Genomic DNA, 26,064 nt, shown 5'->3' with positions numbered 1-26,064 from the left:
GCGGAGGGCAGAGAGGAAGACGCGGGCAGCGGAGCTATTCGGTTGTTGGGCGGCCTGGGAAGAGCGAAGGGAGGGAGGGATGGTGGGTGCGAGGGGAAGACGTATTCCTGTGTTTATACTCTGGGGGTGGGTGGCCTGGTGGGAAGAGGCGGACACCAGCGGAGCGGGAACAGCTCTATAAATTCCGCGGTTAGTAGGAGGACGCGGCGGCGGCGCAGACGGACTGGCTTTCTCCCAGGCAAACAGGGAAGGAAGGGAAAGTATTGCCTCACGCGCTCTTTCCCTCACACACACGCAGCGCCGGAGCCAGCGCCAGCCAGCAGCCGGCCCAGACAGTGGGCGGGGCTTGGCGGGGCGCGCGCTCCTGGAGGGTTCGTGCCCGCGCGCCGCCGCCGCCGCCTCCGTCTCAGTCACGGTGGTTTTTCCACCATCGCCGCCGCCGCCGCCTCCTTCCTTCCTCCTCCTCTTCCTCCTCTGTCTCCGCAGTGAGGTCACGGGTGGGCGGCGCGTCAGCGGCTTCTGCTCCTCTGTCGGGGGCAGCCCGGCTGTGAGGTATGGACGGCGAAGCGGGGGAAAGGACGCTCGCTTCCCTCGGAAGAAGGTGAGGCCGGCCGGCCGGCGGGACCCTCGGGGAGGAGGAGGAAGAGAAGCGGGGCAGGGGGAGTTGGGCGTGTGGGGGGGGGGAGAGACGAGGGTGTATGTATTGGGGGGGGGGCTCCGTGTTTATATTGAGGCAATGGTGGGGGGGGGGAGAGAGAGAAAGGGATGGTCCCAGGGAGGAAGGGTGATGGGGGAGGGGAATGGAGTGGGGTTAGCCGAGAACAGTTGCAGGGTGTGTGTATGTGTATTGCAAATGGGGTGCCGGGGGGGGGGGGAGAAAGACTCGCCTCCTGTCCGGATGGGGGATGGGAAATAGGCTTCCTTTTTGGAGGTGGGGGTAATTATTACTTAGTGTTGTGTGTGTTTCGGGGAAGGATCGCTTTCTTGATGGGGATCGGACTAACAACCTCCCTCCAAATACGGGGGGGGGAAGGATTTCCTTAAACATGTTATTTATTTAATACAATAAACTAGACAAATATTCACGAGTGGGGTGGGTGGAGGGAGGTTGTTCTGGAGAGCAACGTCGGCCTGGGAAGGGAAGCTGTGGCGTCGTGGGGGGGGGAGGTTGGGGGAGGACAGAGAGAGAAGGGGCGATACGGCTGGAGGCGGGAGGAGGTGAAAATCTGAGGGCGTCTTTGGAGAGACTCTTTGCAGACACTCCGCCCCACACGGCCTAACCTTCCCTCTCTCCCCCCCCCCCCGGTCGCCTCTCTGCTAGCTAGACTTAACCTTCCTCGCCGCCTGTCGGGGGAGGAGCGTCTGCAGCAGCAGCAGGTTAAGTCTGATGCCAGAAGGGAAAGGAGTTTAGTTCAGGGCAGGGCAGGGAAATTCCACGAGAAGAAGAGGAGGAGGGGTTGGGGTTCTGGGGCTGGAGGTGTGGAAGGAGATTCCTAGTAGAAGGCGGTGGGGGGAACCGGGGGTGGGGGCGGGTCAGCAGCAGCAGCAGCAGCTTCTACCAGGAATGATTCAGCGCAGGATGTGGGGGGGGGGGCTGGGGGGTGGAGGGCCGCTTTTGTCGGGCCTCAACCCGGGGTTTGCAAGCAAAGGCACACTCGCATTGGCTGTGGGAATGTTAAGTCATTGCTTTAGGATGTTTCATGAGAACAGAAGTGTTTGTGGAGGAGGAGTTTCCAGACTATAAGGTACTGAGTGAGTGGCTTTCAAAGATTTCCAGCTGCAGGGAACAGTTTTCCACACAGACCGACTTTTCTGCTGAGGAACCCCTTGCTCACCTGCTCTGGAATGCCTGCGTATTGCAGAGGATTCTGGGAAATGTTCTAGGGTGTGCGCACTGTTCCTGCAATCTGGTGGGCCTCCCCGTTGCTCAGTGTAAACTAAAGAGAGTGGATCTTAGAATAGACAGGTCCAGTTTGCAAAGGCAGGGTGGTGGAAAGTACTGAGTGAGCTTTCAAGGAAGCTTGTTTACCATCTTCCCATTGAGGACGCCCTTATACTTTTCTAAGGAATCCTCTGAAGCAGCTTAAAAATGGAGGCTAGTAGCCTTTTCTGCAGTGGCTCCCTGTTTGTGGAATGTTCTCCTCAGGGAGGTTCGCCTGGCACCTTCATTATACACCTTTAGGTGCCAGATGAAACCGTTCCTCTTCAACCAGGCTTTGAGCTGACTAACATCCTATATCATTTTAAATGTGTTTGTGTTCTTGTTTTGTTTTTATTATGTATATTGTGTTTTTCTCTTGTATTTTTATGCTGTGAACTGCCCTGAGATCTACGGATGAAGGGTGGTATGCAAATTTAAATAATAATAATACAGGTATTTATATATTTGAGTGTTTCTTCAGGAGGTGGCTTACTGTGGATGGGTGTATAAGAATTACAGTGGTACCTTGGGTTACAGACGCTTCAGGTTACAGACGCTTCAGGTTACAGACTCCACTAACCCAGAAATAGTACCTCGGGTTAAGAACTTTGCTTCAGGATGAGAACAGAAATCTCGTGGCGGCAGTGGGAGGCCCCATTAGCTGAAGTGGTGCCTCAGGTTAAGAACAGTTTCAGGTTAAGAACGGACCTCCAGAATGAATTAAGTTCTTAACCTGAGTTACCACTATATTGCAAAAAGATGTTGGGAGAAGAAATTCTGTGAGATTTTGCATGTCTTTGGGAGGGTAGAATAAAGGGAATCTTAGGTGGATATTAGTAAGGTTAATGGTTCTTTGTGGCATCTTGAATGATTTTTAGGGGAAAGTCTTTCTCTGTGATTTTTTTTTTTTGGTAGGGCTAGGTTTGGATGGAGTGTGGTAATTTGACAAAAAGTTGCTCTGGGAAGTGGGAAGCTCTGATTGTCTTTGGGGTAAAATAAATCATGTAATTGTGGTATGTGTGTTGAGGAAGTCTGGAGAAAGACTATTTTGAAAGCATATACATTTAGTCATGGGAGAAGTGAGCTGATTTACATGGTAGATTTTTGAAACTAGTGATTTTAGGGAGTGAGGAACTCCTGTGCTAAATGTGTCCCGTCCCACCGCCCACAAAAAATGCTGAGTATTAACCAAAAACTAGAAGGGAAGGGTATAGGCAGTTCATGCGTTGAAAGGGAAAATACATTATGTTGGAGTTGCTTTGTCTGAAGCAACAGTAGTGTTGTCATTCTTTATTATTGCATGAGAAACCTAAGTTCCAAATGTAAAATGTGTATGGTTGCAGTGCACTTATTTGTGTTTTATATACCAGTTTCAAAAGGCTAAAGGGAACTTTGATTTTTCTAGGACTTCTGTAGATTCTGAATTTACCAAGTATGAGAGAAGTGCTCCTTTTTTCAATTCTACAAATTCCAAGAGTATTTTATTTTACTTAAACATGCAATAATTTGTTTCCAAACAATTATTGTTTTCTCATCACTCCTGTATTTCTAAATAGCCTATATTGTGTAGATTCACTGTGTGATGAAATTGAGAGGAGTTAGCTGGTGATGGGGGTTGGAGACAGCAGAGATAACAAATATGTGAATTGGGAGGGGGTGAGAAATGCATTACAATGAGAGAGAGAGAGATTTATGGGGAAATGTTGGAGAATTCTGAGACCAGGAAATAGCAATTGGGGCAAGAGGAGAAGGGAACAAAGCTGGTGGAAGAGAAACTAACACTTGCCTCCCCTATGTTGTTGCATTCCCCTTCAAAATAGGCTATGGGGTAAATACTGAGTGGAATGTGAGTAAAGCGAACAGAATATGTAGGGGAGGAGAGGAGAAGTCAAGTGGAATGTCTGCTTTGCTTACATTCTGCCTAGCTAACTTCAGAACCTGTATTATATTCAGGACAGGCTGTCATTTCATAATATGTCTAAACAGTTGATACATTAAAATGGAGGGGGTGGATAAGATATCAGGAGTGCACATGTCTGTACTGTTGAATATGCACAGGTGAATAAATGGGGAACAGGGAGAAGAAATACAAAGATGTGTGCCGGAAGAAAACATGCCTCCTTCCCCCACAAGTAGGGCTAGGCAGCTTTTGGAAATCCTGAGCTGTTCAAGGCTCTATAGGTCAAAACCAGCACTTTGAATTGGGCCTGGGAACTAATCGGCAGTCAGGATTGGTGGGTCAGAATGTAATATGCTCAAACCATCTTGCCCCAGTGTGCAGCCTGGCCACCAATTCCTGCACTAGTTGGAAGTTTCCGAACTGTCTTCAGAGGCAGCCCTATGTATAACACACCACAGTAATCTAAGATAGAGGTTACCAGAGCAGAGACAACAATGGTTAGATAGAGGTGCAGATAGGAGTGCAGCTGGGCCACCTGCCAAAGCTGATAGAAGGGCTCTACACCACTGAGGCCAGCTGAGTCTCAAGGGACAGTAAAGGATCCAGAAATACCTCAAACTGCATACCTGCTACTTCTGAGGCAATTCAACCCCTCCAAGAGCAGGCAACCTCACATCCATCCAGTCTAGGGAGCTGCCCTAGATCTGGATTGAGCTTCAGTTCGTTGGCTGTCATCCAGTCCATTACCAAGGCAAGATCTTGAGAGATCATGGATTTCTTGTGAATAGTTTTGGTTCTAAGGAAAAATACGCATAGCAATCTCTTTTATTTGACTATTCTTGATTAAGTGTCTGAAAGTAATGCCCAGAATATTTTAACAAGATAAAGCTTCTGTAACTCAAGCTTGCACTCAAAATATGTTAGTTCAGGAAACACTATTGCTGTGTTAAGTGTGCATATTTAAAATATATGAATTTAATTTGAAACTGTTTGATTGCTTTGGTACATTTCTGATTATAAAATACCTGTCTGTTTTTCTACCCCTCATTCAGATTTTATGAAAGGATGAACCCAAGAAATCAATTTTGCTGATGGCTGGGAGCTAATTTTCATTATTCGCAATGGTCGCCTTTATACATATAGTTACAACCAACAATCTAGGATCAGCTTCCACTCGAATGTTTATTGGTGAATTAACACTGAAACTGATGGAACTGGAAAACTTTGTTGGACAGTAAATCCAAAACCTTGTCTATGGTAGTGCAAATAACAAGATTTGATACATAAAGCTCCCCCTCTTATAAAAGTGTAGGTTTGAAAGCAGCACATCTCAGACTGTGAGAACTTCTGTGTTCTGATGGAAGAGCCTGTAGACATTGAAATCTCCTTCAAAGCTTAACTTTGTACTAAATCACAGTTTTCTATTGGATCAAAATCACTGGATCAGTTTCAAGACCAGTGACTTGAAGATTTGAGGAAAACCTTTTTATATGTGCATTGGGTTGTTCATTTTATATTTAGTTAATTAGAGAAAAAGTATTTTTGAATGACATATTTCTAGGCGATTCCTTAACTTCAAAGGCTGTGATTTTAAATGCAAAGTGTTGAACTTTGCATTTACCTACTTTGGTGTCTTATTTAATTAAAAGCAGCCATACTGGTTGAGCAGCTGAGACAACCAGGAATTGAGATTTGGAAGACCTGCCAGTGATCAAACCTCAGAGTCACCTATCTAAAGTTTAGCTATGGAAGCTGCACAGACAAACTTTCCCCGTGGTTGTCAGTCAAAGCAAAAGGGGACTGCAGCAGCAGAAGAGGACAGTCCTCCAGCAAAAAAAGCAATGACAGAAATGCATGTAAAACAAACGGTGGTAAATAAATTGTCAACAATAAAGAAGGAACATTTGGATGAATGTGAAGAAAACTTTATGGAGGACAGAGAGGAAGATGCCAAACCAAACGCTGCTTCAGCATCTGAGCCCTTGAACTTAAATCCAGGGCTGAAACATACACTGGCACAATTCCACTTAAGTAGCCAGAGTTCGCTGGGAGGACCAGCAGCATTTTCTGCTCGCCATTCTCAAGAAAGCACGTCTTCTGTCTTTGTACCTCTCCCATCGCCCCAGATCCTTCCTGGTCCACTGCTTGTTCCTTCCGACAGCTCTACGGAGCTGACACAGACTTTATTGGAAGGGGAGTCTATATCTTGTTTCAACGTTGGAGGGGAACAGAGACTTTGCCTGCCTCAAGTCTTGAATTCTGTGCTCCGTGACTTTTCTTTACAGCAAATTAACACAGTGTGCGATGAACTTTACATCTATTGCTCTAGGTGCACTTCAGACCAGCTTCACATCTTAAAGGTTTTGGGAATCCTTCCGTTTAATGCCCCGTCTTGTGGGCTGATCACACTGACTGATGCTCAGAGACTATGCAATGCATTGCTGCGCCCTCGCACTTTCCCTCAAAATGGCAGCCTGCTTCACGCGAAGAATTCACTGGCCCAGCTAAAAGAGACAGGCGGTGCCTTTGAAGTAGAGCACGATTGCTTGGGAAAGTGTCAGGGTTTATTTGCTCCACAGTTTTATCTGCAGCCAGATTCGCCATGTATCCAATGTTTAGAGTGCTATTCGATGTTTTCTCCCCAAACATTTGTGATGCATTCTCATCGAGCTCCTGACAAGAGGACCTGCCACTGGGGCTTTGAATCAGCTAAATGGCATTGCTATCTTCATATTAACAAAAAATATTTAGGCAAGCCAGAAGAGAGAAATATGAAGCGTCTCTTGGAAGAAATGAAAGAAAAATTCAGTATGAAAAATCAGAAAATAATCCAGGCTAAAGTAAGTTTATTTATAGTTGTAAAATATTAGCATTTAATTAACATTTCAAATTGCATTAAAAGTATTCTAAATATGTGTTTCCTAAATGTAAATTGGACTCTTTAAATTTTTGAAAAGCTTAAGTTGTTATCAGGAAGTATTATCATGGCAAATACAACAAAATAACACTTCAGTGTTTTAAAACCCAGGGATATAAGATAAGCTAACAAGTTTGAAATTTTACTTTTTGCTTCCTAACTGACTTAAGTGCATGGAACATCAATTAACATTGATGTACAGACTTGCCTGTTTGATTTTACTTCACACACACACACACACGCATGCATGCTTGTTATAAATAGCTTGGCACCAGGCAATGATAAATGTAACCATGGAGCACTGTCCATTCTACAAAATATGAATTATTGTCTTTTTCATTAGGCATTATATGTTGTAAACTGTTCCACAGTTAAATATGGCTAAAGAAAATAGATAGAAGTCATTGTGCTTTATTTTAAAAGAGCACCAAAAGAATACAGATAACGAGACCCACAGATATCATTTATGCTGGAGCATAGTGTTTAAATATCTATAATTATTTTTTCCATTCTCTATTATTGTGTCTACTTTTAAAATCCCAGAAGCACCTTGTATTTTCTGCCTTCTAAATAGAAAAAGTTGTTTGTTTCAATTCAGAGATGTGAACATCTGGAGAAATTTTATATATAAGTAGCCTTTAGGAGTTTTTTCATTGTCCGTACTATATACTGTGTCTTTCATAGCACATCAAAGAAACGACAAATGCACAAACATACAAAGCTGCCTTGTATCATCTGCCTTGCCTGACAGAGGTTCCCCAATGTTTCAGCCTTTTCCTAGCATGTGTTGCTTGATTTCATCTAAGCTGGCTTGGAAATAGTATGAATTGAACTTGAGACCTTCTGCATGCAAATTGTGAGCTCTGTCACTGAACTATGGTCCCGCTCCAAAAACTCAGCAAAGCTTATTTTGATGGGTGGAGGTTGTCAGAAACTGAGAGCAAGCCAGAAGCACCAAGAGAGTCTTTTTAAGCCAGCATAGATGAGAGGATGGGAAATGGGGGCTGGCAGTGGCTCTCCAGGGTTCAGGCAAGGGTCTCTGACAGCCCTACCTGGAGATATGGGGGATTGAACTTGGGACCCTCTCCATGCAAAACAGATGCTCTACCACTGAGCGATGGCCGTTATTGAGAGTGACTCAGGATCAGTCCCTGGAATCTCCAATTAATAGTCTTGGATAGCAAGCTAGGGAAAAACCCTGCAGAGATGTTGCCAGACACAGCAGATGGTAATGGGCTAAAAGAGTCAGTACAGTGGTACCTCGCAAGACGAATGCCTCGCAAGACGAAAAACGCGCAAGACGAAAGAGTTTTCCGTTTTTTGAGTCGTTCCGCAAGACGAATTTCCCTATGGGCTTGCTTCGCAAGACGAAACGTCTTGCGAGTTCTTGCGAGTTTGTTTCCTTTTTCTTAAAGCTGCTAAGCCGTTAATAGCCGCTAAGCCGCTAATAGCCGTGCTTCGCAAGACGAAAAAACCGCAAGACGAAGAGACTCGCGGAACGGATTAATTTCGTCTTGCGAGGCACCACTGTAGTTTAATTTGTTCATAAGGCATCTTCATATGCTTACATGGCCCCATCTGATGAAGGCAGCAAGCCTCATCCACAAAGTGCGATGCAGTCATTTCAAAATGCAGTTTGGGCATATCTGTAGCCATTTCAGCTTCATGCTTACACACCTAAGAATTCTTGAGAGGAGGCATTAAGATGGGTGGAATTGTTGCGTGTATCTTTATAAGGGTAGTGGCAAGCTGTAACTCAATTCCTTCATGGAGAGCAATTGCTATACTGGTGGTTGCACATACCTACATTGAACTTTCCATATCTGTAAATTTCAAATGTCCATGATATATACCAAAAAACCCCACACTTCCGCCCCCGTTATGCTTGATGGGAAAGCAGGAGGTGGGAACTCAGAATTCATAACCAGCAAAAGCTTAACTGGCAACAAATGAAACAGCACTAACTTACTCCTTCTAAAAGACCAGGTTTTCTAGAGGCAAAACTTAGGAGAGGGGAAAAAGCTAATCACTACCCTTTCCATTTATTGCTTTTCCAATAGTCATAGTAAATAGATAAAAGTTGTAGGATTTTGGTGGATCAACTTCTGTTCATGGATGAGTATATAAATCAGTCAATTTAATCATAGGCAAGCTTCTTAATTTTTCTTATGCTGTCTGCCTGTTGGGAGAAGTGGAGGATAAGTAAAATAAAGTAGTGAGAAGTACAGTTCATGTGAGGTTTTGCCTAGAGGCGTCGTCTCAGCTATGAATTGTCCATTGACTGGCAATAATACAGCTCTAAATGAATGTTGGACCACAGATGGGTGATTGGGAGCGTACTTGTTCTAGGTACACAGGCCAAGAAGATACTGAACTTGTTATGGCAACAGAAACTATAAATTTCCCAGCTTAATCAGGTTTATATGATCATTAAAGATGTAGCAAGTGTGTTGCTATTCATTAAATGACAACACAGCTTAAGGTATGGTAACTCATTAGACAATATTTTGGCTTACCTTAAAAGAAAATGATTGATACATTGTGTCTCCAGGCTTATAAACAACCTCATTATCTTTTTGTTGCATTCTTGCAATATGGCTAATGAAGGGCTATGTATTACCAAAATATTGTGCTGCATTTACATATTGCTGTATAAATACAGATGACCTTTCCATGAGCCTTCACAATATGAGTTTTAATGAGTGATTTGTGCGAGAGGGAGAATTTAAATAAGGACACAACGACTGCTATGAAGACTATGGTTTTGTTGATGTGCCAATGTGAGACTTCTCATACATAATAGGCCAGGGCTGTCTCGTGGATAGAATATTAAATTACAGTTTCAGGGAATTATATTCTCATCTCGTGTAGAATAGTGCTTGTTTGGTAATGGGTGGTTACCTAAAATATGGAAGAAGCGTAGAGCTAAGGACCTCTCTATCAGTATTCTACTCTCAACACCATTCCTTATAATAACACGCATGTTCACCTACCTACCATCCTCCCTTCCTGCTGGAGGCAGGGTGTTAGCATGTTTGTAGTTGAGCAACTATGCATTTGCATGAAGAAACAGAAGGGACTGCACTGATCTTAATGGGTATTGAACATATTTCTGAACATCATTCCAAATTCCCTTTCTTTCCCTAGTGGGAGGAAAGAAATATATAAAGAAAGCTGGTTACATCTGAGTTGTGGTGATTCCCCCTCTTTATTTCTAGAGGAACTATTGCTGTTGGGTTTGGGCAAGTTATCTGTAAAATGCAGGACAATTAACATTATCCCAGGAGTAATTGTGCATCTGGGTAAGAATGATACAACTATATCCTCTCCTTTAGCTTAACAGAATGTAAAATGCTGCTTAAAGCTTTTATAAGGAGAATTTATATGCGTGAGAATAGGAACATCCTTATCCAGCATTAACAGAAATTCTAGAAACACTCTGCTGCTTCAGCAGTGCTTCTAACACTTCTGAGATGTGAAAAGCAAAGTAGCAAAAGAATAGTGAAGATGCAGTGATTCTGGGGATCTTCACATTTTGATGAGAAAAAAAGGCGTTGGAGGAGGGGTAGAGGAATGCCCTTCTGCTAATATGAACTACACCTAGCTGGCTTTGGCTGACACCCCCCCCCCAAAGACTCTAAATATATTGTAAGTGCTGAAAATGCAAGAATCAGAGAAGCAGTGCTGCATAAGAATTACTCAGGAGGGCAGGGGGAAATTCAAGACTTGCCTTTATTTAAAAATAATGTTAGTGTTGAAACTTTTGGTCCAATCCTTTTAAAACCACAGTGGCGTGGTAAATTTTTATTTGACTCTCATAATATGTTTGCATGTTTTTAATTAATTATGATTTGGGGAAGGTTGAAAAGCGAATTAAGTACAGTATCTGAAGCCATAGTGCAAGGTGTTGTTGCCTTCAAGTGCAGAGTTGTTACAAGGATTGGCATTATCTATGGAGCTGAGATGTTCCATCATTTTTTAGCAACCTCATGATGGATATCGTGTCCTCCTTGTGACACAATTTGGGAGAAACAAATGTTTTTGAAGGCAAGTTCTTAGGATTAGGAACTTCAGCTGTTTTTACTTCTTCTGGTGCACATATACATCTCCATGTGTCTTGTGAAAGTAGTGTTTTGTCTCCTCCGCATAAAGCATATGAAATGACTCATATGCAAAGGGGAAGAAAAAGATCTGCCTACAGATGCAAGCACTTTGATACGCTGAAACAGATTTGCCCCGGGGAGGATCCCTGTCTTGAAGTTTCACCATCTGTGATCTAAACACAAACATACTAAAACTCTGTTTCTGTTCTCTGCTTCTCAGTTTCACTATGAATGCTCTCTGCAAAGTTGGTTCTTGGAACAAATTTGCTTTTTAATTTCACAGTATAACTGAGTGGTGAGTAATGAGTAGCCAAAGCACACGCTGGCCCTCAGGTATTCTCAGAAGCGGTTTTTTAAGATCTCAGATTTATGCTTTTTTAGCTGGGATAGAACAACGAGAAGGCAAGGTCATGGGCTAATGGTAAAACTGAATTAATTCTACATCTCTGAAATTCTCACTCTTAACAATTTGCAGTTATCACACAAACTGAGATGCTATTTCACATGCAATAGTGCTTTCCATTTAGGTTTTTCGTCCCATTTGAAGTGGCCCAATTTATCCCAATACAACACTTTTCCTACAGAAGAAACATTGTTTGATGTGTATGTGTGAAACACATTTTGAAGTGGCAAAGCCATGTGGCTTTTGCAGACAAGGTTTGCATCTAGACTTCTGCCAGCTCCTCCTCGTTACTTTTTTCTATAAAAAAATCTACCTGGCTAATTTGCTTTCTGATTAAAAGAAAGAGGCTGAAGCCAGTAACTAGGCTTCCTGATCTGAGATTTTTCAGTTATTATTCTACGGTTGCTCCTTCACCAGGGGAAGAACAACATTGTTTGTTCATTCTCCGCAGTCATGTTCTATACTTGCTGAACCTTCAGAAATGAAAGTTGAAATTCTCAAGGTTCTTTTAAGCTGTCATATTTGAAATAAGTATTTTATCTGGCCATGGAAACCCTAGCTCCTTTCCCATCTTTATCCATTATGAAGGTTTCATACTGATATACATTGCCATGATGATGGTATTAAGAACCTTGAATTAAAATCCCACATGCTGCCATTGACGCAATATATGAATATTTCTGAAGCATGTACTTTGATCAAAAGAAGCACAGGATCACTTTTGGTCACTTATGGGAGGCTTTCCAGCCCACCCCATGCCAGTATGGGAGCATTGTCCAGAGCAGGGTCCTATGTGTGGCATAGTATATTTATTGTAGTAAAAAAGCTGGAAGATGACCAGTTTTCAAGAAAGCTGCTAATTCTTTCATCTGTAATTGGAATGGGGGAAACTGAGGTAATCTTGCTTTTCTACTGTTGCTTCTGTTTTGTTGCCTTGTAATTTCTCCTGCCTAATTTGATGACATTGGAGAAATAATTGTAAAGCAGTTCCTCCAGATCATAACTCTCACAACTGGAATGTTGTATCATAAAACATACCATAAATGCTGCTTTTTTTTCCTCCTCAGGCAGATTCTCAGTATAACCTAGAATTTCAGCAATGGTATCCAGTTGTAAAGCAGGAAGCAGATTCCGTTAATCAGCCGCACTCATTCATGCATCCCAGGTAAACATCCTTTTGCCAAGAATATAAGCAGTGAATGCACAACTTGAAGTTTAGAGGTGTAGTCCATATTTTGCGCAAGGATAAATGAACGTTCTAGAGTTTGGTCACATATGTAACGTGTCTTAAGAAATTATTTCTTAAGAAATAATTATAGGCCTCCTGAGCCAGGGATGTGGAGGCTGTGATTCCCCATATATTGTTGGATTCTATCTCCCTTCAGAATCATAAGTATCCTGGCCTCAGCCAGGAATTACAGAATTTGTAATCCAAAAGCATATGGAGGGCCAGATATACCCCATTCTGCTCTAGACCAATCTAGAGCTGAACCTTGGTATTATGGGCCACTTCTTCCAAAGCAGTTTCTACTCTTTTTTTTCCCCTTCTCCCTTTGGTACACTCACTGCAGTTGCTGTTTTACAACTCTTGATTTCTTTGTAAAACTGAGCTTTTGTGCAAGAGTGATATTTACCTAACTTGTATAAGTTTTGTGCAAGATTCATAGAGGTTTTGGGCAAAAGCACCTTATTAACAAACATATATCAATAGAGCCCAGTGTATGTACTGCAGACTCCAAGGTAATCTGTCACATGTACTCTGTGGCATTCCTGAGAGAACAGTTCCTTCGCACCAGGTTGCTGACATTTATTTGTGACTTCAGCATGGGCAATTGATGGAAATGGTCATACTCAGTTGTGAAGTTTCAGCCACCAGAAACAAAACAGCTAGCTTGTGCGATCAGGTAAGGAGCAAATGAAAGTAGGGTATGGCGATAAAGGCCACACACCCAAATGTCACCTCACGGGACAAACAGCCCATCCCCCAAAATTTGTTAATGACCTTCCACACCCAGCTGTTATTTTTATGTATTGCATCTTCCACATTAAGGTGAAATCCAGAATAAATGCAAACAATTAATAATCAGCTCGCATTTTGGTGGTGTCTTGTGAGTATGGTGAAAAACATCTGTGCCTAAGCAGCACTGATTCTGCAATAAATGCCTGTCTGGGACCACCTTCATTCTTTTCCTCCAGGGACTTAAACCAGCTGCTAAGAGAAGACCTGCCTGAACACTTAAGGTGCATATGTAGGGAATATTACTACATAGTTGCTTGAGTGACTGAAGTTGGCTGCCCGGGATATGGGCCTTTTAAGCTTTGTCAAGCGGATGTTGAAAGGAGGAGCCTCAGGAAGTGGATTCTTTGTTCCTTGCTCCTTCCATCTTTTGGGACCAGACCAGTCCAAGTGTAACAGCACTTTCACTGTTCTCTTGGAACCTGTTGTGTCTCCTGGCTCTTCTGTCCCAGCTCTTCAGCCCTTCAGTTATGCACCTTTTGCTTTAGAGCTTTCGCTTTACTATGCTATGGACTTAGCCCTGCAACCAATCCAGTTCTGCCCCACTCACATTTTTCTCCAAGCTGAGCTCTTCCCACTTACCTGCAAGGTTGATTACCCTGCTGTAGTTGACACAGATTTCTCTGTTGCCTCTCTCTCAGACTTGCCGGCATATACAATTTAGGCTAATGTAAAGCTGGATGTGTTACAGCAGCAAGTACCAATGTAGTTAGGAAGCAGATTCCTAAAGCGGATGGCGGTGAGGGGTGATTTGTATCAGCCTGTCAAGGAGCTGCTTTTCTCAAGCTAGATTTGGTCCAGAGTTAATTGGGCATATATTGTTGCACTGTGTATGTGTGTGGGTGTGCACAATAGCAACTTCAATCTATATTCAAAAGTTGTTTTAACATTAAATTGCTGCATGGGAGACTCCACTTGCGCTGTATAGTTGTCCGTCAGTCTCACAAATTAAACGCAGCTGTCTTTCAACCATGTGAAGAGTTGACACGCTTCACAGCTCACGGGAACCATGGGAAGCTCTGCTCTGCTGATGACATGTCTGTATAATGCTGATGTAGCAGTTGAATTATCACATGCGCCGTTCCTCAGCTAATTTCACAAACAGAGCACATTGCTTCATTATGGTCACATATCTACCAGCCAAACAGATTCCCTCTGTCCCAGGTATTTGTAATAGCTTTCAAAATGTATCTGGCTTCCATCCCCCAAAGAGAATTTCTTTAAAACTTTTTTTTTTTAATTGCACATTATTTCAGATTTCTACAGCGTAACACAAATGCAAAAACAGGAAAATGGAAGAGAAAACATTAAAACAAGCTTAGTCAGTACAGCATGAGGCTGTTAATCTCAGGGTCTTGGGTTTGAGCCCCACGTTGGACAAAAGATTCCTGCGTTGCAGGGTCTTGGGCTTGATGACCCTCATATTCCCTTCCAACTATGCAATTCTGTGATTCTGTGACTAAAATTTGCTGAGTTAGTTGTGTTCTTTGCACCTTCCTTTTCTAAATAGCAGTATGAATTCCCGTGTAGTTGTTATTGGGAATAAAACATTTAAACTGCATAGGAAATAAGAGTAGTTGAGGCTGCAACACTGCACTTTTGAAAGTATGCTTTTATGATTTATATGCTGCTGTTAGTGTTCAAAGCTTCCATGTACGCAGGATTGCTGAGGTAGTGTACAAGAACCTGCAGGTGGTGTTATCACTTTCTATAGTGCAAATTTTGGAGGGTGAGACGGATGTGATGAATAGAGGCTTGGACTAGGTTATATGAAGGGTCATCTGCTACAGTATGAGATTACCTGAACTCTTCATTATTCATCAGTGGCCCCCATCTGAGGGTTACACCACTTCCTGAAGTTCAGTGGATAGTGAGAAGGCCATATTTAGCATTCCCTCCTTAGAGGATTTCTCCTGGTGCCAGCTCTGATGTCTGGGCAAATACAAATGCCAAGCACTGAAAGGACATTTCAGCATGTTCTGTAACTGGCTTTAGGTTGTGGTTTTATGCTGGACATCTTTTATGCCTGCTACACATAGAATTTTTTCCCATTTCCACTTGACAATTATTTTATTATTTTCATCTCCATGAAATGTCTGCCACCATGGGAATCTTATACTAAAGGGTGGTCTTTCTTTAAATGTATTAAGACTGTCTACGAAGCTGATGACAGCTCTTTAGCTGCTGCGGTGCAGCTTCTTTACACTATATAATTTTCCTATATGTGCCTCCACTTCCATCTGAGAACACGGGCATTTATCACCTGCTCTGTAGCAATTTGCTTGCAGATGCAGTTTTTGGGAGCAGAAACACTGGTGCAGCCGTTCCCACATAAGAAACTATGCGGTCCTCAGGTAAATAAGTGAAAACTTAAATGGTAGGGTTCCTTTGTTAGTTAATAAGGGAAGGAACTGGTTTTACTAGGAATTAATCTGCTCTGTCCTTAAACTAACTCACAGCTGTAACCCTGCTGATATTCATCTGTGGGAAAAGCGAAGTTGCTCCATTACTATAATGTGGTTTATTTATGCAATATGAGTGGCATCTTCTGCACAATTTGAGCAGAATAATATACAGTTAAATCTATGTGATAAAGCAATAGCCTAAAAGCATTATGCAAATTTTCAAGAGCACAGAGTTGAATAAGGTGAGGTACGGTAGTAATACACAAAAACTAAAAGTTTCTCTTTATTCATCCTTGCCAATGAGACATTCATATCTCATGATAGCAACTAGTTGATTTGGTTTCCGCCTGGCTTTCCTTAGTTGATTTGTTTTTTATCCTGTTAAACTAAACAATGAATATGCACAACTGCTTTAAAACAGATTTCCATTTTAAATCTGTTCTGGTGTAACCAAAGCCAAATTAATTCATGTTCCCGTTCCCAGGTTTTAAAATCTAAGATGTAATAATAGTTCATGCTTGGTTCAAAATCAGTTGATTTAAATAATTTTTATTAATTCTGCTTTTTTATTTTTTTTTTGTTTCCAGCTATTACTTCTATATGTGTGATAAAATGGTTGCTCCCAATGTCTCCCTTACCTCTTCTGTGCCACAATGTAAAGAAGCTACTAAAACCGCAGAGAAGATTTCAGAGGTAATTAAATCTCTACCGGGACAGTCAGTGAAGCAACACAGCGGTGGCAAACGTAAAAAAGCCATTTTCTTTCAGGATCTTTCTCTTGAAGTACAAGAGAAAGTTGATTTGAAACTTAGTACAGAAGTGTGTGCTAATTCAGGTGAGTAGGAAAAAGAAACATCTTTCTGTACACTTGCATCTTGTAACGTGCAGCTGCTTTCCAGTGTAGCGTTTCAACAATCATTACTTTTCCTACCTTTTTGACTCCTATAGAGCGGCCTGTATCCATTAAACCTGCAAGCAGAAGGAAAGCTGAACTGATCTCTTCCAAAGTGACTACAGAAGACGTGGTAGAAGTAATCAGCAGTGCACAAACTTCATCTCAGACTCTTCCACGTGATACTGGCTGTGATGATGACAAAGGGAAAATGATGGAAGATGTAATGAAAACCTATATAAAACAGCAAGAAAAGCTGCATACAATTTTGCAAAAGAAGCAGCATCTTCAGATGGTATGGCATGTGTTTGATTTAGCTTTGTTCTGTCTTCTGAAATCTGCTTGTTGCATAACTTTTTGTAGTGGTTTTAAATCTTGATTACCGGGAAGTGTTAACTACAGTAACAGACGGATAGGATCGTACAAGGTAAAGGCTTGTCTCCTCATTTCGAGTTACATTAACTTAATATACTATAAACTGATATAATCCTGAAATTGCTGACTTGGCTGCCAAACCTCAGGTGTTACTGGAATAATCTTTAGAGTCTAAAGTCACCACCTGGACGTGCTTTTTTATTATTGTATGGTAAAATGCCATGACTACATAATTATAAATTCTTACATTGTAGACTGTGTGTCTGCACTGGAGGAAGTGCTCTGGAAATATTCTGTCCAGAGGTTCCTTACACAAAATGCAAAGGATTAGAAGTCCGGAATGGGGATACTTGAGATAGCATTAGACACAAAACTGAGGTTGTACATAGCCACTAAGAATTGCCTATAGGGAATTAAGTAGGGAGTGCTACAACACTGATTCCCACTCCTCCCCTTTTCTGCCTCTAGGCCACAAATTACTGGCAACAACTAGCATAGGCTCCTGTAAATTGATATTGGTGATTAATTTTGTGGATTAAATTACAAGACTGATTTAACCACCGCCAGTACAATTTTGACTTGAATGTGGGAGAAAGGGTATCATTTAGTATGTACAAAAATCTATCTGAAGCCGTATGGAACAATCCTTCAGCATTCCATATAGTAAAAAGGTAAAGGTAAAGGGACCCCTGACCATTAGGTCCAGTCATGGCCGACTCTGGGGTTGCAGCGCTCATCTCGCTTTATTGGCCGAGGGAGCTGGCGTACAGCTTCCGGGTCATGTGGCCAGCATGACTAAGCCGCTTCTGGTGAACCAGAGCAGCTCACGGAAACGCTGTTTACCTTCCCGCCGGAGCGGTACCTATTTATCTACTTGCACTTGGACATGCTTTCGAACTGTTAGGTTGGCAGGAGCTGGGACTGAGCAACGGGAGCTCACCCCGTCGCGGGGATTTGAACCACCGACCTTCTGATCGGCAAGTCCTAGGCCCTGTGGTTTAACCCACAGCGCCACCCGCGTCTCTTCTTCCATATAGTACTCTGCTGCTACAGAATAGGGTTGTGCATCTGGTTCCAGACAAATCCTGGATCCTGAACTGAAGCAAGTTTGAATTGACCTGATTCGAGATTTATCTAAAGTGGGATGAGGCAGCTCCAGACCACCTCAGGTCAGGTCTGCCTGGAGCAAACCATAGCTATCAAAGGGTTGGGAGAAGGAGATTATGGAGACTTTGCCTTATTCTCACCACTACCAACCACATGTTTAATTAGGGTTTTAAATCCTAATTTTTAATTAGGGGCTGTGCAAGCCACCTCATTGCATTTAGGACCCGGACTGGGGCCTGATCAAGTTTTCTGAATTAGGAGTGCCTTGCTGAAGCCTACTGTTTAACACTTGGCTCCAGTATTGTGCAGAAAAAGTGAATCAAGTAGACTTTAGGTATTTACACAATCTTATGCTTATGTGTAACATTAGCATGTTAAATAAGCATGAAATTCACTCTGCTGCAAAGGATTAAGGGCTTAATTAGTGCGATTATCTTTGTACCAGCTCTCTGCCAGCTTTTCTATTTACTTGTGGTATGAAACCTTAACACAAGAGCCCTTCTGTGGTTTGAGTGTCTATTAATGACTCTTGCTTGCATTGTTTAAAATTGTTAAGTATTTCTAGATTGGTGTACACTGCCCTTTGACAGTGTGAGACTTCACTCAGATAAGAGTAAATATGATCAGTGTAAGTGTAAAAGACATATGCTAAACTCCTGATTCTGCAGTGCACCCTGAGTAAGTAGCAAGAGCTGCCTGTGCATAACAAGTGGAGATATCAAATTGAATCATGTAGCCTGTGAGCCAGAGAAGCATGAACAAAGATCTGGGTGCACTGTTGGATACTTCATATCCCCCCTTAAACATTCATGCAGTTCAGGGGTCGGCAACCTAAGGCCCATGTGCCACAAGCAGCCCACGGGGGTTGTTTGACCGGCCTATGAGCCTCCCCCGAACCGAGCTGCCCGCTCGGTGAATCCCCTTGCGCTGCGCTAAACCGGTGCAGCACGGCATGGGGACTCGCTTCTGCGGCACCGGAAATTGCTTCTGCACAGACGCTGGCAATACAGGCATGCTCGGCTGGAGTGAACCGGCCCAGGAGAGGTAAACCTTGCCGACCCCGATATAGTTGCTGGCTAGATGTAAATATGCTTGCTAGATTCCATCAGTTAGTGGTGTGCAGTTCCTTCAGGTGCATATGTCTGTCCTTGAAGCTGATATAATTTTATTATTTGTATCCTGCCCATCTGACTGGGTTGCCCAAGCCACTCTGGGTGGCAAAATCATAATGAAGCATTAAACATTAAAAAAAACTTTCCCATCCCAATATTTGGTTTCAAAATTGAAGGTAGCTTAAAGAAAATGTATAGTGATGGCACTAAATAACATTAGGCTTTGAGAACATTTTAAAAAGTTTGAATGAGAGCACAAAGCGTAGCTGGGTAAAGTGTCAAGAAAGTAAAAGACGATTGAGAAGCCCAAACTCTACAATTCTATGATTCTGTGCTTTAGCTGAGATTCCTCCATTGCAGGGGGTTGAACTAGATGACCTTTGGGATCCCTTCCAACTCTACAATTCTATGAAAACAGCTGTTCCAGTGTTACTGTGGATCATCTTGTGTTTTACAGACATACTGAAAAATAGCTAAAGAAACATTATTGGGTTTTGTAGGCATACTGGAAAATAGTTACAGAAACATATTATTTGTAAATTGGAATGGTCAGACATGAGTTTCTCCAGTGAGGCTTATTAAAACAACAACGGTACCAAGCTCAATCTTTTTTCAGTGTTCCTGTTTCATATAAATACACCAGGGATTTGAAGGGCTTACTCAGGTTAGTCAAATTTTACAGTAACTCTGCTAAATTGGTTTTAGCTCACTACCTATCAGGTTCACGAACATGATGTGCAAGCTTGTAATAGGTAATAGAGTGGTACCTCTGGTTGCGAATGGGATCTGTTCCAGAGGCCCGTTTGCAACATGAAAAGCTTGCAACCTGAAGCGCTGTATCTGCGCAGGTGCTCGGCGTGATTTGGTGCCTCTGTGCAGGTGCGAAGCGCGATTTAGCGCTTCTGCGCATGCGCAAGTGGCAAAACCCGGAAGCAACCCTTTCCGGTACCCGGGTTGCCACGGGACGCAACCTGAAAAAACGTATCATGAAGCAAACGTAACATGAGGTGTGACTGTACAGCATGTGTGCAAACTTACTTAAATGGTCTGTATTGATGAACAAAGTTACCGCATACCAGGTCAAGACTGTTGGTCCACCTTGCACAGTATTGCAGCTCTCTAAAGAGTTTCATACAGGAGTGAGTATTTCCCACCCTTAACAGGAGATGCTGTGGATTGAAGCTGGAACATTTTACATGCAAAATACATGCTTTTCCACTGAGCCTACAGTATGATTTTTGCATACATCAAACTGAATCTAGTTTTTATGGACTGTAGAAGCCAAACATAGTTATATATATATATATTTGTAAGAAAAGCTGCCAAGAACATGAAATTTATCCATTCTCTGGTTTCAAATAAGTGCCACAAAACTTGAAGCTATATTCTGCATAACAAAAATGACAGTGTCGGTAGAAGTTTGCAATATAGAAATAAATGCTTTGTGCTTTTGTGGTGTTGCTAACACTCTGTAATTCTGGTCGTTTTCTTCACAGGAAGTAGAAATGTTAAGTAGTTCAAAAGCCATGAAGGAGTTAACAGAAGAGCAGCAGAATTTGCAAAAAGAACTTGAATCTTTGCAGACTGAGCATGCTCAAAGAATGCAAGAGTTTTATGTTGAGCAAAGGGACTTGGAGAAGAAGTTAGAGCAGGTAATAAAGCAAAAATGTACCTGTGATTCTAACTTGGAAAAGGACAAAGAAGCAGAATATGCAGCTCAGGTGAGCACAAAACATTAGTTTAACCTGGTTGTTGGAGGTCTTTGCTTGTTAATTACCTATGAAATTGCTGCTGGAGCATAGCAAATAGCTGAGAATACTTTATATTGCAAAGGCATGTAAAACTTGTAACAGATACAGAAATTATGCATTTAAAGCCATAAATACAGTGGGTTTGGGCCAATACACTCACACCCACACCCTCACCCTCTATAGACAGTTTTAAAGAAGATGGTTTAATGTATTATGATGATGATGATGATGAGGATGTTGATGATGATGCCTGACTTAAATTTTTGATGCAAGTTTGGTATGTCCCCTAAATTCTTGTTAAAAAATTATCCTCTCTGATTATAGAATGGGTTTTATTAAGCATTTGGTATCACCACTGGAACCACAAATATCAGCATGCTTTAAAAGACTGGCATGTGTTGAGTATGGTTGATGTTCTGTACCAAGCAGGGCCTGTAAAAAGTATTCCTTATATAGTTTTTATGTTAAATTCATTTTTCAGTTCCAGTCAGTACACTGATCTATTTTTGTGCCTTAGTTCTATTATGGATTAATTTAAGCTTTTTCAGTTTTATTAACTAGGTATGTCTCTCTTCCCCTTCTTCCCCAATTTATCTTCTTAATAAATGGACTAAAGCCCTTATTAGAGATGCTAGTGAGTTGGCTCTACCACAGTCAGCTGACTAATCCAAAAGAACCATAGTTTTGATATATTTAAGGCAGGGGATTTTACTTTCCCACTGAATTGTGGCTTGAGACTTATACCTTTGGGTGTCATAAGTAGTATTCCCTTGAGTGTACTGACTGGCAGATTACAATGACATCCTTTTTAAAAATAAATTTTTTTATTAGTTTTCAATTACAATCCAATAATAGCCTCATTATAACAAAACCAAGTTATAATACAATTATTATTACCAGTTGTTCAAATTCCATATTATATAATTTAGATAAAGTGCCTCCTCGCGTGCTAGATTTGATGATTTTCTATATTTCTGCATGCCAAAATCTTACTAATTTCCATTACTTTCTGGTCATAATAATAATCCCTTCTACAACAACTGCAATATTAATAACGTCTTCTAGTGTTGACACCTTAAATGATTTATAAAACTACAAGTGAGGAACTCAAACTATATGCTTGTTCTTCCTGTGTATGGCAATTATTCTGTCTGTGGTGTTTCTTCCTGTCCTTGTAAGATGCTATGTCTTTCTTATCCCCGGTTGTTGCTGTTATCCGTCATGCCTTGGTTCGAGCTGATATCTCATTGTTCCAGAAGTTTATCCATAGCTCTGTCCCGTGCGTCATTGCTTTGCAACTTTTTGCAGCTGCAAATGACACTCTGTCCCAGTAAATAACCTGTTTTCACCATTTTTCCTCTCCGCCTGGGAAGAAGAGTGGTCCGTCGAACTGCAGATGACTCAGTAAAGAACCTTATCAGTTCTTTGGCAGTTCACAGACTTCTTCATCCTTCCTTCCAACTGAAGATAAATGAGCAATCATACTTCCAATAAAATTAAATCCCAAGTCCTCTTAGTGTTATTCAGTTCACTTCGTAAATAATAACAGACGGGGAAGAGTCATCTCTAAGTTTCCATCATAAACCTTTTGCAAACTAGAGCTTCCTTCCCTTTTCCCTTTTTTTGCACACAGTTCCGTTTGATGTTATATTCCATATTTATAATCCAGTTTCTTCCATCCCTGCTTGTACAACTATAATTTGAACTAACATTCAGAGGAGAGTTGCTGAATCATAAATGTAGAGAAGAAAACTTTAAAGAAACCGTAGGCTCCCCTCCCCCCACATCTTTTGCGCCAAAATAAGTCTTATCTCAAGTTCAGACCTTAAAGTCCTTGCAGTTGGTTAGTTCTGCAGTTTGTGATTTTATCTCTTCTAGTACTTGCCTGTACTTTAGTCCAATTAAGCTCTAGTTAACAGGAGAAGCTCTGCTTCTTAATGGCGCTATTAGAGGGCTTTTGGCAGGCGAAGTGCTTTTGCACTCAGAGCCTCCCTGCCCCTCTCATTCCATGCTGGAGCGAGACCCAGTACTGCAAGTGAAGCCCGTTCCCTGCCCCCACCCCTGGGGGGAATTTGCAAGGAAAATTACCCTCGATCCTTTGCCAACAATCTCCCATTATCATAGGGGCTGCCTCCATTAAGGCAGAGAGAAACTGGAAGCCCAGATCTAAGACATCATTGGGGCATTAGTTCTGAAGAGGAGATTAGAATGATATCTGACAGGGGAAACTAGAGTTAGACCTTTTCCTCTTTTCTTATTTGAATGGGAGTCAAGCCCATACTTCTTTACTTAGAATAACAACAATAATGGATTGTTATCCTAGATCGTATCCTAGAATCATAGCGTTAAAAGAAACCCCAAAGGTTATCAAGCCGAATTTCCGCTCGTAAACAAGCTTACTAGCCTTGTAGGAGGCCAGGAGCTGGTGTTTCTGTGCTGGTTGAAGAAGAAGGGAAGACCCTTATCCCATTGCTGTCATGGAAACACAAGATGCTAGGCTAGTGTAAATAAAAGTCTTCTGTCAAATGGCCCAGCAGAGGAGGATCAGAACCTGACGAGGGGAAAAAAGGTTTCCTTTTCTCCACAGCCATCTTGGAAACCAAGCAGATTGCTAGAGGAGGAATGGAGACATCCATCCCTCTTGCCTCCCCTCTCACACACCTGTGTGGAATCTATGCAGGGAATTCCCGATCAACTATGGCCTCTGGATTGAATCATTAAATACAAGACTGACTTAATGATGGAGCTGTTCATTTTTAAACACTCCAGTTCTCATTAAAGGTTATACAGTGTTACCCTGGTTGTCGAACTTAATCCATTCCAGGAGTCTGTTCGACTCCCAGAACCATTCGAAAACCAAGCACTCAGTTGGAAGCAACGTCAGACATTTGGCTTCCGAGAAGTGTTTGCAAACCGGAACACTCATTTCCAGGTTTGTGGCGTTTGGGAGCCGATTTGTTCAACAACCAAGATACCATTGTATGTAGTAGAAAAGGTCACAATTTTTCCTGCACATGGGTAGCTTAAGCAATCTGAACCATGCATGAATTGACCCTATATACCACTGATTTTACTTCAAAGTAAGTGTATGTAAGATCCCATAATTAGATTGTAAATCATTTGTTAGGAACACTTTCTAGTATGCTGGTAGTAAAGAAATCCTGTTACATTTGTTCTGAAATGTAAAATTTATACTAAAGCTCTCCACTAGATGGCTTCTATAGCTCACAAATTCCAGAGAAATCTTGGTCTCATATTTCTGTTTGCTAAATTGGCTTATGTGTGTCATGAGGAATGCATTTCCCAGAGGACAGAATGGCCCGGTTCATAATGTTGAACTGTGGTTTAATGTGAATGAGTAATGTGCTGGTGCATGCTTCTTGAAATTCTCCATTTTGGTCCTACCTCACTTTTGGTCACAACAAACCACAAGCCTTGACTTCTTGTGACATCTGAACTTGGAACTGTGGTTTATGTCAAGACTAGCCATGACTAGTAGCCAAGATTAGCTCTTGGTTTACTGCTTCATTGTTTGGGGAAAACAAACCATGAGCTGGATTCAGGCGACACGAGAAGTCATGACTTGCGGTTTGTTGCTCCCAGTGTGGTGTGGGGAAGAAGCAAGGGGGGAATCTTTGAACTGACTACGCCAGCACCCTGCTTGTTTGCATTAAATCACAATTAAACATGAACTGTGGTTTAATGTTGATTACAGTCATTGTTGCCTTAGATCAAATTATGGCCTCGCACAGGCCAGCATATTACCAAGGTCCGCTCCTGCACACATATGCATGTCTATTTTTGCCTTTTGCTAAGTTGCTTTGAAGGAAGGGTGAGATACAAGTCAAATAAATAAATAAATAGAAATGTGATGCTGATTACTATGCACTGAATAGTCTGCATGTCCTGTTTTGCCACTTGTGGCCTCCCCTTTGCTGTCACCCTGCCTCTGCACCTCTCTTAACTGCATTGCGTGGTGAGATTTTGCTGGAAACTAGTGCTGCTGGCGGCTAATTGGAGGCGATTTGGGGACTGCCGCTTGGCTTCCACTTTTTGAAGCAGGCACCTCACATTGCCGCGTCAGTGGGCTCGAGTGTACATACCTTACTTGATGTTGTTTCAGAAACAACTGCATGGTTTCTAGAGTTGTATGGATGGGGATGCATTAAGAAGTTTTTAAACCTTTTCTCTCCTTTTAAAAATTTGCAGCTGGCAGAGCTAAGGCAGAGGCTGGATCACGCTGAGGCCGATCGACAGGAGCTTCAAGATGAACTGAGACAGGAACGAGAAGCGAGGCAAAAGTTGGAGATGATGATCAAGGAATTAAAACTTCAGATTCAGAAGTCTTCAAAAAACGGCAAAGGGAAATGAAAGTGCCAACCAGATTGTATCTGCACTTTCTCAGCAGGGCTAATAAATGTCCTGCCAAGGGGAAGTCAAGCCATGGATCAGCGAAGGTATTGGGACAATCATGGGGAACTTTTCCTATGTGAGCAGAGCATCAATGGAGTAGGAGTTGTTGCAATTCCCAATCATTTCAATGACGTTTTGCACAAGAGAAGTTCCCAGTAGATTGTGTCCGATTTATGCATTCAAATCTGTAATGATACACCTTTGTAAAACTTCCAGACTGACGAAATCTGTATTTATGTTGCTTTCTTCCCTTCTTTTTTTTAATGGTTTTGAGCAGTGTTGAAACCACTGGTTGTATCCAGCACTGCTATTCTGCTCGCAAAGCAGACTTTCACTTGTACAATGGAACTTCCTCTTCTTCTTTTCTCCCTATACCCCCCCTGCATATCCTCAAATCAGCTCTTGTAGGTTGGGGGAGCTTCCAGAGCAGATTTTGGGGGACATGCAAGGAGAGGAAGAGGAAGCAGTGGATACAACTCGTAGTGTTTTACACTCCTCAGTGTAACTTTATTTTACAAGCTGTTTCGAGGGCTCTATATACTTTTTACTGAATGCAACTTTGGTTTCTTTCAAAATATGCAGGAGCTGCATATTTGCTTTCTATTGCATGCAGTCCATTTTCATAAAATGGTTTTTATAGTTCCAAGAATCTAAAGCAGAAAGAAGAGATTGTAGAGAATTTGCTGCCATGCATTGTTCTAGCCTGATACTTCATTTTGATTATTAAAGCTGGATTGAGAACTGCTAA

The 26,064-nt window shown here is 42.0% G+C and overlaps 1 protein-coding gene across 1 annotated transcript; it reads left to right on the top strand.

The window, feature by feature from the left end:
* Positions 1-382: 382 nt before the first annotated feature.
* Positions 383-26,064, top strand: SKIL (SKI like proto-oncogene). The gene is made up of 7 exons (XM_081007952.1): positions 383-601; positions 4,874-6,661; positions 12,312-12,409; positions 16,254-16,501; positions 16,615-16,853; positions 20,649-20,873; positions 25,113-26,064. The coding sequence occupies exons 2-7, from the start codon at positions 5,567-5,569 to the stop codon at positions 25,272-25,274; spliced, it is 2,067 nt and encodes a 688-aa protein (XP_080864078.1). The 5' UTR covers positions 383-601; positions 4,874-5,566; the 3' UTR covers positions 25,275-26,064.

This window comes from Podarcis pityusensis, assembly GCF_964106645.2.
Source record: "Podarcis pityusensis genome assembly, chromosome: 5".
In the NCBI taxonomy this organism is placed as follows: domain Eukaryota; kingdom Metazoa; phylum Chordata; class Lepidosauria; order Squamata; family Lacertidae; genus Podarcis; species Podarcis pityusensis.
The sequence above is the reverse complement of the archived record's forward strand: the minus strand, read 5'-3'. Positions and strand labels throughout refer to the sequence as shown.